Source organism: Octopus bimaculoides, chromosome 3, assembly GCF_046866305.1.
Source record: "Octopus bimaculoides isolate indiv1 chromosome 3, ASM4686630v1, whole genome shotgun sequence".
In the NCBI taxonomy this organism is placed as follows: Eukaryota; Metazoa; Mollusca; class Cephalopoda; order Octopoda; family Octopodidae; genus Octopus; species Octopus bimaculoides.
In genome coordinates this window covers 74,101,112-74,120,771 of record NC_142930.1, presented here as the reverse complement: position 1 = coordinate 74,120,771, position 19,660 = coordinate 74,101,112, and the positions used below count along the sequence as shown (strand labels likewise).

The window sequence follows — 19,660 nt, the reverse complement described above, 5'->3', positions numbered from 1 at the left end:
TATTCATTGAGATATCATTGTCATGTGTAGTCAAATAATTTGAAATATTAACACTATCTATGCTTTATCACTTGCAAAACATATTTTCATGCTTTGTGTCATAATTAACTTGACCTTAATGCAATATTTGCTGCTATTCAGCATGTGAGTGGTAGATGTAGTAAAGCATCTGACTAGATACCTCGTGGTATTTAGTTATGTTCAAATCCAAGTTCAAATACCACCATTGTTGATATTGCCTTTCTTCCTTCCTGGAGCAGTAAAATAAATTCCAGTCAAGTACTGTGATTGACTAAATCAACAAAATCTCTCTCTGCAAATTTTGGCATTTTGATTAAAATTAGAAATTAATATTTACGCCTACCAAGTAATGTTCCAATTTGTTACATACAATTCCTTTTTAAGTAGTCATTGTTATAGAAGGTTATACGTAACCTTTGGAAATTTCGTTGTTTTATTCAGACACAAATTAATGACATCTTCAACAATTCTTTAGAAGTAAGCTAATTCTGTACATCTAAATCTCAACTGAGTTGGTCTTACTACTCTGTATTTCAGTATTTAATCTGAGTCTCATGTTCCATCCAAATAATAGAGACAGTTTATAAGTTCCTTAAAAAATTATATTCACTATAATCTCAACAGAATCATAGCTTGAATTTATTGATTCAGCATAATTAAAGGTGTGGATTAATTTCAATCATAGATTAATTTTAATGTTATATAACAATGTTTTTTCTTCTTTATCTGAGAATGTTAAGATAATTCATAAACAAGAACCATCGTCATTAAACTTCCATAGAGAATATCAAGATTTTTATCCAACTTAACACAGCCAAATTATCCAGTATGTCACTATGATTAAAACTGATTTTTTTCTTCCTTTATTCCTTTATCACATTGTAGGCAGAGATTAAGATATGTTTCAACTCTATTGAATTAAAGCTAAATATATTTATCACTAAATGCTAACAGCTTATCTGCATCAGAAGAATAAATACTATAAATACGTTTGAAAAACAACTTCTAATTAGGGATCTTCTTGCAACAGAATCCAAATATCTGGTCATTGTATATGAAAATCAAATGATTCCACAATAGGTTGCATTCATTGCTCTATGTAGTACTTTAGAAGGCTGTGATAGAAAAGAAGATCTTGATATTTATGTCATGAATATGGATGATATTACTTAACTGAATTGTTTATTATTAGAACTTATTTGTTATTAAGATGAAGAATAATTTAATTTCCAGATTTTTGAAGTCTTAGACCAAGGAAGAAAGGCAGTGTCTACAGCCCTTGCATACTCTACAGGTTATTATGCCACTGTTCAAACAGGAAAGCATACCTTTAGATGATTTGGAAGAAATTGGATCAATAAAAGATTAACAAAAATAAAATAAGAAAAATATATTATCAACAGTAAAACATTACAAAATATGAAATAAAAACAAATACGAAATGAAATTTAAAAAATTAATGTTTTTTTTCAATAGACTGAAGAGTCAGAACAACAGCACAATTTTTAAATATTTTGAAAAATAAAATATGTCATTAGAATTTGAATTTAATAAATAGGTAGTTTGAAATATTATATACAAAGTGTACTCACGCATAGACATTTGTGTAAGTTAACACAAGCACACAAATCTTATATCATTAGGTGTAGGATATATTTTATAGAATACAATGTGAGGTATAAAACAATGATCTTCAGTGTTACTGGTATGTTGTGTAGTAGAGAGGAATTGTTTAGTATTACTATTACATTGTAGTTGCGAAACTAAGATTCAAATTAGTGAGCTATTTCTGATGAATTGTGAATGAGTGGAGCTGTAATGTGAACATTGAGGCAGTTTCTGCATGTATTAGTTTAAGAAGTTGGTGATAGGAGAGAACTCTATGACATTCCATTCTGCAGGGCATAGACCTTTGATTTTTGTTGTATATTACATTTGGCATCTTGAAAGAGGGGGGGGGGCATCAACCAATATCTGGTACTATTTGCTAAAGAGGGTTTTAGAGAAGAACAAATGAAAATTGATATTAAGTACCACTTAGACAAGAGGGTAATGTAGCCAATGGCTGTAACCCTTATAGTTTCAGTAATTAGTTATTCAACTGTAACCCTTAGAGCTCCAATAATTACTTATTTGACCACCAAAAATCAAGGAGACACATCAATAATTCTTTAGAATTCTATAAAATTGTTCCTCCAACAATAACTTTTCCATTTGATCTACACCAACACAGTAGCTATATCCACACTAAAGTATGTACAAGGACCAAACTTTGAGGAGGGTCAACCACTCATAATAAATCTCCAAGAATCAACAGTATTCGTCAACCAACTTTAACTTGTTAGTCTACAGTATTTAACTAGTTCCCACTGATTCTACTGTCTTACAATCTAAAAAACGAACAAATAAATAAAAAAAATTGAAAAGTAAAGTAAATTATTTTGCTGTGAAAAAGATGTCTAACATTTAGGTGGGACCCTGATCTGCAGAACTGGATTAATCTAGTAACAAGACTGGCTCCATGTTAAATTTCTGTGAACTAGCAATCTTAATTTAGCACATGATCATTATAGTACTCTATGCTTTATGAAAGACTGGGTATTTAAGGGTGATCTAATACTTTGAATACTTCAAAGATAAAAAATACTTTAAATTAAACAAATTACAAAGAAATGAAAAAGACAATGGGCTTTCATTGGAAGCTTATTAACAGATTTCTTTTTCTCTGATTCAATGCATTAAACTCAACATACAATACTTGAGCTTAATTATCATTTATCTCATAAATATAGTCAGTCGAATCAGATTATTGCTTCTTGTAGACAGTGGAATGTTAACTATTCCCATGACATCAAATTGAGATTTTTAAACAAGCAAGGAACAGTTTATTATGTACAGCTCAACATTAAATTGATGCTAACAACACAAATCTACATATTAGAGTTTAACATCAGGTGAGAATATTTAACTTACACATTTGTTAGTGAATTTGCATAATGTTGCAACATTTAAGCTTCATATCTTTTAGGTTTGGCCTAAAATGAAATCATAATCTATAGAGGAAGGATTCACCTATCTAAATTTTCCACCGATTTGTTTTAAAGGTATTGCAATGAAGGCTGTTAACAAACATAAGAGAATTCATCAGTAGGGAAGGAAAGTAGGTCTATGATATATCAGTGTTTACAGATAATAAATGATTGTTAATTAAGGTCATTCCACTTTGGATTGCCTGTTCAAATATGTAATAAATTTCTGAATTGTTAATGGATGGGTGTTCCTAAGGATGGAACCCATGATGAGGGAATACTAACATAATTTAACATGTCTAAGCTATCAATTTCTAAGGTTAACCTTCTAAATTGCTCAAACACATTGACTAGAAGGTAAATATCAAGCTTTTGATAAAATAAATCCTAGAACCCTTGTATTCATTTTAATTACTCCAACTTTGTCCATTGTGCTTGCTGATCTATATGCATTAGTTTTTCAAATATGCAGTTGGATCAATAAAACAGCTTTGTATTGGTTCAGATATAAATAAAGTGTAACTAAACTTTTTTAAAGAAGTAAACCCAAAATTTGCAACATTACTTAGTTTTGAAAGTTCCATATGAGAATTGCCACTCAGAATTAGCTTGGTAATCAAAATAGCTCCTTGACTCAGCCTTTTGAAGTTTGTCCCACAAGCTGTTATAAATACTTTGTAATGGCAGTTATTGCAAACTTTCTTTTGCTTATTATTGGATAAGTTAGTCATGTTTACATTCTCTCTTGTTCCTTTATCTAAGAACTTGGTACTGCAAACATTCAACCTATTCTACTTGCAAGCAAAACAGGCAAATAGACCAACCATTCAATTAATTAACTTGATCTGCATTTTCCTTGAACTACACTGAAGAATTTGTTTATTATTATTATTATTATTTTTCTTTGCTGCTACTTTTATTTATTGAATTTTTGTTCCAATATCAGACTATTTCCCCACAATCCATATAATATACTACACTCTGAAACTGCTACCTTATGCCACTCTACGCTTTGAAACTGCCACCTTATAGCGCTCTACTTTGGTGCTTACTGGTGAAGTTTGTATGTTTATTTACATAATCTACTTGTTTTTAAATGAATATTTTATTGACATTTTCCCATTGCAATAGCAACAGAGACATTGAACATTATTATGTTTCTGGAAATGCACAAAATAGTGAAGGAAGAAAAAGAAATAAGAGATCAGCCTATATAAAAAACACACAAGTTCACAGAATACTTCATGTTCATAGAGATGATGATGGAGCTAGTCAGGAATATAAGAACAATTAGAAGTAGAGCAGCAGAAGACGGACAGTAACAGACAGCATCCATTGAATGTGAAACAAGTGAAAAGTATTCTACAATATTGGTGAATGGGCAAACAATGTAGATGATTGTTATCAAGAATATCAGCTAACCAAGGGAAGAGATGAATGTCAACAAAAATGACATTTTCGAAATCCATATAATAGTATGACAACAAAAAGAAACCTTGGCACTGTCAGAAGTTTATTTTGTACATCTCCATAAACAAGAAGCATGCAAGAAATTGGTTATGCTGTTCAGAAAGGAAGCCTGTTCTGTTTTCCATGCAGGTTTATGATTTCAGTTTAGTGGAAAGCAGTTTAATGAGTGGGAACAAAGCTGAACATGTTACTTCCCAGCTTGTGAAAGAGACAAGGGATTAAACAAAACTATTGACTTTCTTCAACATGGAAATTACTTTGGATTGTCAGAACTACTGATCAAGTTTTACCCTTTTCTGGTAGAACATACAAACTCATGCAAACATAAAGGACATAAATCATAATCATCATAAAAATGAGGAATTCACCAAACTGATTGGATTTATCTTACTTAGTCACATTATCTGTGAAGAGAAGAAAAGTAAGCATTATTGTGTATAGCTGGATTCTACTCCTGATATATTCAGATATGCATACTAGCTGGCTTTGGCTATATGCTATATTTTGCTGTCAGGGCTAGATTTGTGATGTAGATCAAGAGTGTTGGAACCTTTGAAATCTTCATACTTGCAATTTTGCTTGCATTCCCTTCATGTCTGTTACTAATAATCTTCACACTCAGAAAAATACTTGGCTTCTTGCTCAATACCATTTGATATCTTGCTTTCTGCACTGTCAAAACACTTTGAAAGCATATCAAAAGATGAATGGTGTATTTGGCTTTCTTCAGCAATTACAGTCATCATTTACACCTGAACAGATTGTATAGGGACCATCGAATCTTGTCAACTCATATCAAGTCTTGGGGAAGAATTTCAAAAGTTTACTAAACTGTTTAATACTGATTTTGTTTCTCATATTAGTGCAAAACAAGAGCTTACAGCTTTCCTACTAGATATTTGATAATTTTTGAAACTTGTTTTCCAAATGTTACCAACTGCAGTGGAGAATACTTAAGTTCAAAACTGAGAAGGATTAAAAATGAATTAATGTGTTTCATGGACAAAAGCTGATTGAACAACTCCACACTGCACTGTAATAAGCACTGAATATTAATTTTTATGTGATATAGAGATTTCCAGTATCATTAACAAAGTCTAGAAAATGTAGCTTTTAAATTGTAAGTTACTATATGAGTAAAAAAGATTTATATTTTACTCTTTATAACATGTGCTACAAAGCCCATACTAGCTTAATCCAGCCTTGCTAACCTGACTACCATATGATACATTATGGAAAATGCTATGATTACCAAACTTTACCCTCATATGATCAAATACTGGATGATGAAATGTGCAGTGGTGTCCATCAACCAATCAAAAGCACAGCATATCTAGTGAACTGGGGCCACATATTGTTACTTATTTATTGGTTATTGTATGCAATAAATCTGTTTGATCATATTTAACTAAGGTCATGTAACAATATCAGCAATAACAACTTAAGAAAAATAAATCACTGTTATAAACATATTCAACAACTTGGTGTTTTTCTACACCATCAGCCTCAGAAAAACAAGGTGAAGCAGATTATAAACCACCCTCAATCAAAATCTCTAATTATATCCTGGACTCTTCAGAAGTTACCAGGTATTTAGTATCCACCATAACGGACAAGCTCAACTTGCTTGAAATAGCAGCCAAATCTCTCTCAAATTACATCCTAGTGCCTTGAAAAAAGGAAGTACACATTAGACAATGTGACTCTGAATACACTAACCTTAAAAACAAGAGGGAATGGTCATGGCTGGAATGTTTTAGATCACAGGTCTGCTCTATCAGGGAAAATTTGTGATTAAACAATAGCAATAACAATTCTGAGCAGTTCTACTTCAAAGGTGAGTAGGATGAAAGATATCCACTGGTAAAAGCAGTTACTCCAACAAAAAACTATTTTATCTATAGAATAGAAAAAGACAAGTAAAATCAATTAACAAACTACTGAAAACAGTTCACTCTGTTAACAGGATTTGTTATAAACAGCAGTGTCATCCTTGAAAACAGCAGAGTCACTCATGGCATACAAAGTGTATGTTAGCTTAGTCTCTCTCTTATTGTCTGCAGTTCAGTTCGCTTCTGTTGCTAAAACCAAGTTAGATGTTTACAAGGTGCTTGTATTTCCAACACTGCTTTACAGAGAAAACGCTAGGACATGGCATAAAACAAATGATTTTCATAGCTTTCATATGTATTACTTGTACAATCTATGGTACTTCACGCAGCAATAAGTTTAGGAACATCTTTGTCCAGTGCAAACTTAGGGGAATCAAAATTTATATAACACAAGCACAGTGCAGATAAGATATGAAGAACATATGGGACAGTTGAGAATAACCCAAGTAAACCCTGGGGAAATATGAGACACCCAGTCTCGATGAGTGGGTTTTTGTTCAGTTTCAAAGAGAAACTGAAAGAAAACATAGCATGGTAAATGCTCATTCTTGTGACTTGTACTCACTAAACTGGGAAGCCTTTTTTTAAAATTATGCACCATTATTTATGTGGAGTTAAAAATGCAGAGCATAATTATGAAGTGAGATAATTCAGCATTGCAGCATGCCTCAATAGTTGTGTTCATGCATGTATGTATGTACTACATGTGGCTTTCTAGGTAGCACTAGGGCTGAACTGACTATGCTTGTTGCTATAGTCTTAATGGCACAAAGAAGTAGGCCCGTCTGGTAATATTACAAAAACACAACACACACACACACACACACACACAAAACCCAATTAACAAACATCTGTGAGTTAGCATTGTCTCACCAAATACCATATTATTAAATATGATTTGTAGTTCTTGATAGTGTTAGCTTAATGTAAACATGTGTGTATTTGCATGTATGTATGTGTACATGTTTGTATGCATAAAATACACATAGACAAACAAATAAAATACATGTTTAGGTTAATATTAGTTATTCCAAACCCAAAACAAAAAATTGTTTCATTTAACAGCAGAATTGATAGAGTTAAAGCAGAGTAAAATATTGTTCATATAAAACTGGAAATGCTCATCCATGAGGAGAAAAATGCAGAAAATGAAGCATGTTTAGTGGTAATCTTGTATCTCCACTATCCCACCGACAGATGACATCAGTTACTTAGACTGACATCTGAAGGTTGGTTAAGTAACAAATGTCAATAAATTAACAAATAGATGAAATGTTAACCACAGAACTTTGACATGTACAGACTTAATGTTGCACAAGTTTATACTCTATCTCTATGATAGCTTAAAGATGTCCATTGTGAAGATGTGCAGACAGATGAGATGAAATCTACTCTTGTGAACATCGTGAATAGACAAGAATTTCTCTTCATCTGAGAGGCAGCTTTCTCACTTATGGATATTAATTACATAGTTTCCCATGGAACTATATCATAGTCTGCTTCTGAGGAGTTGGTTAGTGGACCTACTTTCAGAATACGTTCCCGCTGTCGTTCACATTTGGGACACTGGTCTTTCTGGTTCATGCAGCTTTTATGGTAAACAGCTTTACACTGTTCACACTGAAATAAAAATTAGAACATTATTATACAACGGGAACATAACAATGAGTCTCTTTCAATAATGCAAAGACTCAACTACAGCAATAGTGTACTTCAACTCTCTCTAGTCTAGAATAATATATAAAAATTAAAATCCTCAAATTTGCTCCAAATTCTTGACTTCACAATCATTTATAATCTCTTCTCACAATCCCACAAACATAACATAGCAAAAACTGTATCCTTAAGACAAGCCTTTCTCTTAATGAGCTAGAAAATACTTTAGCTTTGATCAACTACCCTCTACAAAGCTCAAGAAAAATCCTACTATTCTCACATCTGGGAAGGTGCTACTGCTTCACACACACATTCTGAATTATTGGCAAAGACTTACTCACCAATACACTATAACGTCTGGTTCAGACACACTGACTCCTTTTTGCTTATTCTATAGCTTCTATGAACTATTTAGTTGCACACTTGTACCCAGGCTCATCCAACACATTCTTTTCTTAATATACTCTTCTTTCAGCTTGTCCTGATTCTGTATTAACCACTATACCTATTTCTTTTACTCAAGCCCTCAAGAATTCACTTCTCACTGATGTTTTCCTGGTAGACTTGACTATATAAATCTAATCAGTCTTGGATTACTTTTCAAAACACTTCAATCATTTGTTCAAGGATATGTTGTTTCTTCTATCTGACAATCCTACAACTTCTACAATACAGTTTCACAAGTTCTGTAACACCTCCATCTCATCTCAATGTATCTGTCTCTCTGTCATTCATTCTCCCCCATGTGTCTCACCCTGCCAAATCTTATACTAGGTAATAGTTTCGTCCTGACTAAACTATACAAAATTATTGAGTAAATAATTGATTATAGATAGGTTTATGATATTTAAATCAACACTAATGGCTCAATATAAACAAAAGGTATCAGCTATTTTTACACTAAAATTGGTTACTGGTTCACACTTACTCGGTATGTTGTGTCCATTTCAAAAGGATAAATAACTTGAGCATTCTTGCAAATTTCACAGATGAATCCTTTTTGGCTGCAAAGGCCACACTCATATACATGTTTGCTAGCTGTTTTCAGTAATTTCTTCAGTGACATTTGTAGCTGACCACATTGAATTTGTAAGAAATCCTAAAAATAAAGTTTCATAGAAAATAATTATCAAAGCTACGGATAAGTTATGATCTTTGAAATTATTTGGCAACATTAAGAGAGAAAACAATGACATCAATGTGATGGTGGTGGTGAGGATGACGATGACTTACAGCTATTTTCCCAAGACATGATGGGCTTTAATCATTATTAAACTGAAAATGTGATGCTTAGTATGATGTTAAGTCATGGAGAAACAAATATTAATTTCTTGTTCAGAATGCTTCATGCAATTAGATTGAGATTGTTAGGTAAAGGCACAATTCTAAACAACATACCTTGTATTCTTTCATTTCAAAATTGCAAAGAAGTAAAATTTCTCTTTCTCTCCATTATCAACTTAGAAAATAAAGTCAACTGTATCTCTATCAACTTCAACAATTAGTATTCAATTGTTTGATTAACTTGCTCACTGAATTCCATAGACACTTATACTCTTAACCCTTTAGCATTTAAACTGGTGACATCAGGCAAAATGTTGTCCATATTTTATGCTCAAACTGTCAAAATCTAGCCTTTCACACCTACCTTACAATGTCAGTCTAAGAATAAACAATCACATAGTTGAAATTTCAAAACTATGAGATAATGCATGATTAATTCAAAATAATGTGAATAAATGAGCATTACATTTGACAGAGTAATCTGAATGCTAAAAGGTGTGAGAGAATGTGACAAGGCTAGAAAGTTGGATTACAGGTATCGTCCATGCAGGGCTTCAAAACAGTTTCTACCTAAGCAGTTTCCTTCACAAGGCTTGACTCAACTTAGAGCTAAGGCAAAAGACACTTGTCTAAGATGCTATGTAGTAAAGGGAAATATCTCAGGATATCATGATTATGAAGTGAACTTCATGACTATTCCTTTAGAAAGGAAATGCCCCCACCATTCAGTTAAAGCTTTACTTTTTCTCTTTGTAAAACTTCATAATCAGTTTAAATATCACTGATTTAGTTTTACAATTTCAAACATGAAGATGATGTGTTGTGTTAGTAAAGATTTTGTGCAGGTTGAAAACAGAACTGAAAACATTGTGTTCAAAATCTGACAACTGAAAGAAATACATTCCAATTAAAATTACCGTTAATCCATTCGACTATATTAATACCTAACATAACACCAAAGCTGCTAATTAACATTTTAACAAAAAATAAGGTGTTATCAAGGTTTTCTTTACTCAGGATGAAAATATTTCCCACTTAATATTTAGTTTCATTACCCTCTTCTTTCACTAGGATATACTTTGCTTTCCATTCTTCTGGAGTTAATAAAATGTTCAATTGTTGTTGTTGTTTAGATCTGATCTAGCAGACCCAAGATCGAAAGCGATCCAGTCATAAGCATCTTGTCATTTTGTACATTAAGAACATCATTGCTCAATGTGTTTTTCTTGTAGGATGTGATTTAAAAGAGATTTGGTAGCCTTTACTAATGGATTGAGCAACCACATAAAGTTTTCCCCAGTGGCTTGCATAAAAACCAGCAATATACTTAGGTTAAATCTATGAACTATCTTTCAACTCCTTCAAAATTTGGAATTTTATTTATGTAAAAAAAGTGATCAATATTTCCTGGTTGTATCCTAAATTGATTTTCATTCAAAATCAAAGTTTGAAATATCATCAACAACTGGTATAAGTTATCTCCTTTCTAATACCTTCTTGCCTGATAAGATCAATGTCTATTCTATAATGACTGCATACAAGGATGGTGCTGCTACATGCTCCAGTGTCTGGAGCTATTTCACTTAGAAACATCTTAGACAATATTCACAAAATGGTCATTTGACAAAGACTCACTTCCCAAAACACTTCAACCATTTGTTCAAGGTTATGTTGTTTCTTCTGTCTGACAATCTATAACTTCTACAATGGAGTTTAACAAGTTTTGTAACACCGCCATCTCATCTCAATGATCTGTCTCTCTGTCATTCATCCTCCCATGTGTCTCACCCTGCCAAATCTTACACTAGGTAATAGCTTGTTCCAGATGGTATTAGCCTGCAAAAGTTTAAGCTAAACATCAGCTGCATTGATTTAATTATCATGAGGGAGTCTGCAAATAAACCTCACCACTTCTGACTACATAATCGTTAATCATAATCATTTCATGAATCTCTCTACACTTGTTTAGATTGGATGAGTTTTTTCCAGCACGGTGTCTCACCACTTGCTGTGGTCCACTGTCACCTCTTTTGTGAGGTTTAGCATTCTGGGACCAGCTTTCACCACTTCTTTCTATAACATCCTCTTCTGCAGGCTCTTTTTTACACAGACCACTTACCATTTCTTTACTTGACTGTCATCTGTAATATACATCACATGATCATGCCACCACAATCTTTTCTTTTGCATACTTCAGATGATTCCTTTTATCTAATTATTTTTCTCAGCTAATTTGTGTTCCACTCTTCATGAACACTATACATCCAGTGGAGCATGCTTGTCTCATTCCTTTCTAATCTTTGCGTATCCTTGCATTTAATGCCAATACCAAATTGCACTATAGTATCTGTCTATTCAGAGAGAGAATTCCTTCACTACTAGTAGAGGTAATATCTATCCTGAACTTTTTCCACACCATCTTCATTTTGGTTATTCTATTTTTGGAATATCACTTGCACAACTGATTAAGTCAATTAAATATCAGAAGTAGCTAACAATTTCGGGGAAGCCTTTTGAACATGATGTGATGTGCAAGGTAAGTGGTACTCTTACTGCTAACTACTGAAAATCAGTAAAAAAGTTTAATGAATGTAATTATACTATCTTTTTTTTTTAGCATATTTCTGTTGAAATATATTACCTTTATTTTCCTTAATTTTGAACACAATGAAGAATTTAGTAAAATAGTGGTCATCATAACATAAATTAATTTGAAATTTTAATAGCAGGTTTTAATTTTAATTTAAATAGGTAATTTGTCTCATCAAACCAGGGGCAGTCTCAGGTGGTTTGGTACCAGATGGTTAAAATATGTTATCATGACAAACATGGCAACAAAACACTTACTATTAATGAATATAAGTGGACATCTTCGTACAAGTACTCTTTTGGCCAAAATGACTGACGAAACTTTTCAGCTTCAGTCTTCTTGCAAGTAAAGAGATAAGAGCTGAGATGGGACAACCGGATACGAAGAAGCTGGAAACAGAAGAAAGAGGTGTTTAGTAAAGTACAGTGAACATCAAGTTAAGGTATTGTACTGTAGACCATAGGGTCAATTATTATTTGTTTATAAACACAAATAATGGTGAGGAGGCATGTGACTTAGTGGCTACGGGTGTTCAGCTTACAAACATAATGTCATGGGTTTAATTTCTGAACCAGGATGCCTGCCTTGACTTTGAGCAAGGCAATTCATTTCATATTACTCCAGTTTACCCAGCTGAAAATGAGTGCTGGATCAGCTCTTTCTCTCTCTAACTGTCACATCTTGGACGTTCTGTTAGATCAATGAGTGGGAAAGTTTGGGGTGGGGTTATATCTGCTTGTAACTACATAGACACCTAAAACAAGTAGTGAAAGCATGGTACATGTTATCAAACCATTCTCATTTCCAAGTGATGGCTGAATTTAAAAAAACAGTGAGAAAGAAAATATTTTGAGCCCCAATTATTGGTATTATCATTATTTTTTTATAACTAAGGCAGCAAGCTAGTAGAATCATTAGTATGCTGGGCAACATGTTTAGTGACATTTAGTTCTGAGTTCAAATTCTGCTGAGGTCAACTTTGTCTTTCATCCTTTAGTGGTCAATATTTTAAGCACTAGTCAAGTACTGGGGTTGATGTATATTAATTAATCCTCTCCTTCAGATCTTCAGGCCTTATGCCTACGGTAGAAAGGATTATTATTTTTATCACTGTAGTATGACTGAAGACTTGGTCTTTGGATTTGCCAGTGCTACATTAATGGCAATAATGTCTGTTAATTAATCACCTGTAAATGGAGTAATAACAGACAATAAAATACTTGTGAAGAAGGTCACAAGTATCTTACAATGAGAAGGTGAATAGCCTATGGGTCAGTGATTAGTTCTGGTTTCCAGGGTGTCGTTTGGATGAGAGTCGAATCTCTTCTCAAGATAGAATACCAGTTTACTTACAGATCATAATTGCTTACAAATTTGTTAGTTGGATCAATGAAGAATTAACAGTTCTACTCCAGAAACATAACAAAACGTCTATAGTTGAATATGAACTCAGGGACTATGTTACTTATGTTACCCTCTTAGATACTGAATTTTATAAATGTTATAAAACAAATATTATACATATTAAATGAAAGTGGTACCAAATCAAGGTTATAATTTTGATGAGTCACCGTTTAGAAAATACAGCTGCTACAATGCCAAGGGATATTTTAAAATTTACTCTCCATTTTAGCTGCTCTTTCTCAATATTTTTTTAATGGAACTGAAGGAAAGAGAAGTATATCATATGTTTTGAGGTGAACAGGATAAAATTAGTAGATGTATTAAATTATAAATGTAACAGGGTCCAATTTTAGCAATGGATAACTTCAATTTCTCACACTTTATACAGAAACGAGAGAGAACCATACAGGTTCTTATTGATACAATCTCAGCTGTGTTGGACTGAACCTTATAATTACACCATGTTTTATTATATGGTCATGATGGTGGTAGAGGTGGCGGCTGATTTTCCAACTGAACCAAGGAAACTATGCTTCCATTGAATTTTCAAACTGCTATTGGTCCTGACAGAAGTGTTGTCATTTTATATACAATAATGTCTCATGTAAAAGTTTTCTAACTGGTTGAAATGCAACCACAGCACTTGATTCATATATATATAGTAAATCTAAATATAAACAAAAGTGGAATTAATTAAAACATTGTTTTAAAATATCTTGACACTAAGTAACACATAACAGTTTTGCTTAAATCTTTCTGTAGTAGTTTTCAGTTTACTCACAAATTTTATTCCATTAAACTTGCATTACAAACATGCTTACACGTGGGCATGGATGACAGTATAACCATACATTACACTACAGCAAAGCAGATTCACACATAACCAACTCCAATAAAAGAACACAGAAAGATTAGGTTACAAGTAGCAAAAGTTCAAAATAAAACACTAAAAGGCAGAATATCTCTTCTGCCTCAAATCATAATGCTTGTCACTTCCTCACCTTGACATCTCTCATATCAGCAATATAGTCATATAATTCAGGATTAACCTTTGCAATGTCAATCAAAGGATATTCTTGGATTTCTTTCAGGAATTCTAGATTTTTTACAGACACTGAAATAAGAGAGAATAAAACTATTTCTTTCAAACAATTCAAATATGTATGGATAATCTGTGTAGATCATCTCCATAGCAAAATGCTATGAAGGATTAATTACAGAAGCCACTAACTTCAACAGCTGTTAAAGAAGAAACTCAAAGGCACTGTAAAGATTACTTTGAACCTGCACTTACATTTTCATTTGTTTATTGGGATAAATGTTTTGGTAGGGTGTTTCAGGCTTCACAATTATATGATCAAAACCAATCAGGGATAATTACACTTGTGTCTCTTCTAGAGTGAGTGCAATACAGATCAGTGATGTAAGGCCAAACAGCTGCGAGGATAAGGTGTTAGACAACTAACTACATAAATACGTGACAGAATCATGTATTTATACCTTTCTACGACAATGATGACATTGTATCTCTGTTCCTTTGAAGAAAAGCCTTTAAATCCACATCAGAAATATGCACACACACACACACCCACACACACACATACAGGCAAAAGGTAAAAGTGGAAACAACATGGAAGTATTCAGTTCTATATTTAAGAGATGAGGAATTATGTACATTATTTACATTTGACGGATATTTGTCCTCATCTTGTTTGTTGTTAACACAATGTTTCAGCTGATATACACTCTAGCCTTCATCAGGTGTATTGAGGAAATTTTGAACTTAGATTGTCATTCCTAAGGTATTTTTCGATGTTATTATCATTATTATTATTATTCAGGTCACTGCCTGGAATCGAACTTGGAATCTTGGGGTTAAGAATGCAGGCTACTAACCCCAAGATTCCGAGTTCCAGGCAGTGACCTGAATAATAATAATAATAATAATAATAATAATAATAATAACATTGAAAAATACATTAGGAATGACAACCCAGGTTCGAAATTTCCCCAAGACACCTGATGAAGGCTGGAGGGAATATCAGCCGAAACGTTGGGTTGACAACAAACAAGATGAGGACAAATATCCGTCAAATGTAAATAATGAACATGGAAGTATGTTTAAAGATTCTTTTTACTGCTTTCTTTCATCAGACATGATAATCATTTTTATATTTGTTACATTAATTGAGTTTTATAAAATATTACCCGTCAACGAGGTAGTTTGCAAGAGGGTGTCATAGAATTGGTCTTTCAGCCCATCCGAAAGACCAATTCTATGACACCCTCTTGCAAACTACCTCGTTGACGAGTGACAGGGACCTTCTCTTCGTAGCTGGAGACTTCAATGGTCATGTCGGACGTCGTGCTGGAGGCTTCCATGGCATACATGGAGGCTATGGCTTCGGTTCCCGCAATGAGGAGGGAACCAGACTGCTGGAGTTTTGTGATGCAACTGATCTTATGGTCTGCAATACCAACTTCAGGAAACCTGCCTGTCACATGGTCACCTACCGATCCGGCAGACACTTTAGCCAAATCGACTACATCCTCGCCAGAAATAGGGAAAGAGGGCGGCTTATAAATGCCAAAACCATCCCTGGAGAAGAATGTACCCCACAACATAGATTAGTAGTTAGCGACTTCGGGATCAAGGCAAAACGGGTGCCCAGAAGTAGACCGGCTTGGAGGAGAAGGGTGTGGAAACTTAAAGACCCTACAAATGGACAGAGACTTAGAGACATGTTACTCGAAGCATTTGATGAAATAGAAGGGGATATAGCATCATACAACGTGGAAGACAATTGGAGATTTCTACGGGACAACCTGTTGAGAGCCACCGACCAGATATGTGGCTGGTGTAAAGTCCCCTCTCGACCCAGAGTAACGTGGTGGTGGAACAAGGAGGTAGACAGGGTTATTCGACAAAAGAAACAGGCTTGGAAGGACTGGAAGAACGGTGGTAGCAGGGAATTGTACCAATCTGCCAGACTGGCTCTTTTGCGGGTGGCATATAAAATACACCATTTTGAGCGTGGCCGTTGCCAGTACCGCCTGACTGGCCTTTGTGCGGGTGACACGTAAAAGCACCCACTACACTCTCTGAGTGGTTGGCGTTAGGAAGGGCATCCAGCTGTAGAAACTCTGCCAAATCAGATTGGAGCCTGGTGTTGCCATCCGGTTTCACTAGTCCTCAGTCAAATCGTCCAACCCATGCTAGCATGGAAAGCGGACGTTAAACGATGATGATGATGATGATGATTACCAATTTTGATGTGTCAGTCCATCTTATCAAATATTAAAAATTCAAAGTCAAAAATTAAGAAATAAAAATCAAAAAGTTTGTTCTCATATTCTGTGTTGTTAAAAACATGTTTGATATTTTCTCTTAAAGTCTCTTCTTATATATGTTGTTTATGCTGGGATTTGGAATGGGGTTCAAGGGGCTGAGTGTCAAAAATTCTATTAAATTGAATAGCAGATTTCTTTTCTAGTCAGAATATGTTCACCTATGCATGTGTATATAATGTGTTAAATGTCCAAATACATGAAAATAGATTTAAAGAGTTGGAAGTTGTATTGATAGGAAGGGTGTTTCTCCCCACCACCCCTCTCTGTGTTTAGGTTGGGTTCTATTGTGTCAAGAGTATAATTTTATTGTCATTGTATTGTTGAAAGTTTTCACTCATAAAGAGTTGTTTTTTGGAAATCTGTCAGTTAGGAAGAGATTATTTTTCTTTTATTTTGTGGTGTGTGTGTGTGTGTGTGTGTGCGTGTGCACGAATAGGAAGAAAATGAATCACCAGAACAGGTGTGCACACACACACACGCACGCGCGTACACACACACACACACACGCATGTGTGTACACACACACACACACACAACAGGAAATTTGGAAGAGTGAAGCACAAGCTTTGAATAAATGGGAAAAAAATTAGCATATGTATTGAATATTTATCCTTCCATTTGTTCACAAACACAAAGCGTGGGTGTATGCATGCAAATGAGAGAAAAAGGTATTCAACACATGTGCTAGATACTTTATTTATCCAAGGATTGTGCTTCAGTCTGTTTTGTTACTGTCTAAGTTTCATGTTGTTATCATGCTGTTGTAGCAACCAACTTATCAAACAACATAGGAATGTAAAACTTAGAGCAGTAATGGGGATAGGTCAGATTTATCTTAAAAATGAAAAAAAAAAAAAAAAGAAATGAATGACATACTGAATAACATAGTCATAGATACACCCTGTTTGAGAACAAGATGGGATGGACACAACTGGAATAGCTTTCATCAGAGGACCAATGGAATGAAGCTGATCTGGGGTTAAACAATACTATATGAGAGAAGATATCAAATATTTATAGTGAAGGAGACCTGCCATATGATAATTTTAGCTACACTGAGATTTACATGTAAAAATATAGAGAAAGGAGTTGTTATATGATATTAATTACCTATTGATTAAGTACATGTAGGGATGTAAAATAATTTAAAACTTACCTTTGTATTTGCTAAAATCCCAGTTGAATATAATCTTTGATGGAATGTAGAACTCTCCATTATGGTGGCAGTCAGAGCAGTAATAACAACCATCATAGGCACAGACTAGAGGTTTACCAAATACTGTCAAAAAAATTATACAATGACATAAATTGTAATTAACTCAACCGATGAAGACCACTTTCATTAGAAGCTTAACAAATCAGAGCAGAAGGGGCAGCGCCCATAGCCTTTGCAGGACTTCCCAGACTGGTGGTGGTACTGATGTAGCTGATGTTCAACCTGAATGTTTTTGGAGAAAAACCATGGGAGAAGAGGGAACCAAGGACTAGCTCCAAGTGTTTGTTGGATATGAAATGACAGACTGTCTACTTTCACTCTCAACTTATTGTCACTGAACTTTTATAAAATATGAAACGAGGTAAAACTGGTATCACTAAGAAAATAAGAGCAATAAAACTAAAACCATCATCATTAAATGTCTGTTTTCTGTGCTGGTATGGGATGGGCAGTTTGACAGGAGCTGTACCAGGCTCTGTTGTTTGTTTTGGCATCGTTTTCCACAGCTGGATGCGCTTCCTCATATCCACCACTTTACAAAGTGTACTGGGTGCTTTTTATGTGGCAACAGCATCAGGGCTTTTTATGTAGCACCAGCACTGACAGGATCACCAAGAACCTTATAAGACAGAAAAGGGAAAACAACCTTCAACTGGGAGGGGAGAGCAGTATTGATGGGGTGGTGGTGGTGAAGCTTTGTGCCAGTTCAAAGATTAATGAAATAGGACAGAGATAGATGTCTTGAGTAAATAAACCTACCACATATAACATGCACCATGATACACAAATATCATCAGTACCACTTACCTTGCACATCACACCCAAACATCACATCATTTTCATATACAGACATACCCTACCAGTACCACACACCACAATCAGAGAGCTTCAGAATAGTCACTCAACTCTGGAAATAACAGCAAAATGTCCCTCAAATCACAGCCTGTCCTTTAAACAAGGAAGGATATTTTAGATAAGATGGTCCAAAATATCCAGAAAAAAGATGGGCTGGACATGATTAGAATGCCTCTGATCACAGATCTGCTCAGAGTTGACTTGGGGCTGAATATCAACTAAAACCTATCACAAAACACACAAGAACATATAAGAACTGTATACTTGAAGACTAGACAGATACACAGAAACAAATAGAGGTTTCAGGAGTATAAATTTGTTTTAATGACAAAATAAATAGAAAAATTTAGAGAGTGTGTGTTTGGCATGTCAGACAAAATACCTTGCAATATTTACTTGTGTCTATGTTCTGAGTTGAAATTATGCTGGGTTGATTTTGATTTTCCTCCTTCTGGGGTCAATAAAATAAGTAGTACTAGTTAAATACCAGGCTTCATATAGTCAGCTATACTGCTACTTCAAATATGAAGCTGTGAGTTTATGCTGGAAAATATTGGTTTCAAATTTTGGCACAAAGCCAGTAGGTTCGGGGGATAGTAAGTTGATTACATCGACCCTAGTGTTCAACTGGTACTTATTTTATCAACCCCGAAAAAATGAAAGGCAAAGTTGATCTTGGTAGAATTTGAACTCAGCGTGTATAGATCGACAAAATGCTGCTAAGCATTTTGCCTGGCATGTTAATAATTCTGTTATCTCATGGCTTTTATGCTGGAAAATATTACTGATAAAGATGACAATTTCTTTATTATTCAACTTTTACTTTTACCACACAATAATAGCATAGCTTAGACTGGTTCACAAAATTATTTTCTTTCTTTACCCTAGTATT

At 34.2% G+C, this 19,660-nt stretch overlaps 1 protein-coding gene across 8 annotated transcripts in view; it reads right to left on the bottom strand.

Moving 5' to 3' along the window:
* Positions 1 to 1,463: 1,463 nt before the first annotated feature.
* Positions 1,464 to 19,660, bottom strand: part of LOC106876034 (uncharacterized) — an 83,002-nt gene continuing 64,805 nt past the window's right edge. For all 8 annotated transcript variants that reach the window (XM_089349219.1, XM_089349223.1, XM_089349221.1 and 5 more), the window contains 5 exons: positions 17,854 to 17,976; positions 14,348 to 14,460; positions 12,200 to 12,331; positions 8,997 to 9,167; positions 1,464 to 8,032 (listed from right to left, as the gene is read on the bottom strand). In XM_089349219.1, coding sequence (XP_089205345.1) covers positions 7,877 to 8,032; positions 8,997 to 9,167; positions 12,200 to 12,331; positions 14,348 to 14,460; positions 17,854 to 17,976 — 695 coding nt within the window. In that variant the 3' untranslated portion in view covers positions 1,464 to 7,876. The remainder of the gene's footprint in view (positions 8,033 to 8,996; positions 9,168 to 12,199; positions 12,332 to 14,347; positions 14,461 to 17,853; positions 17,977 to 19,660) is intronic.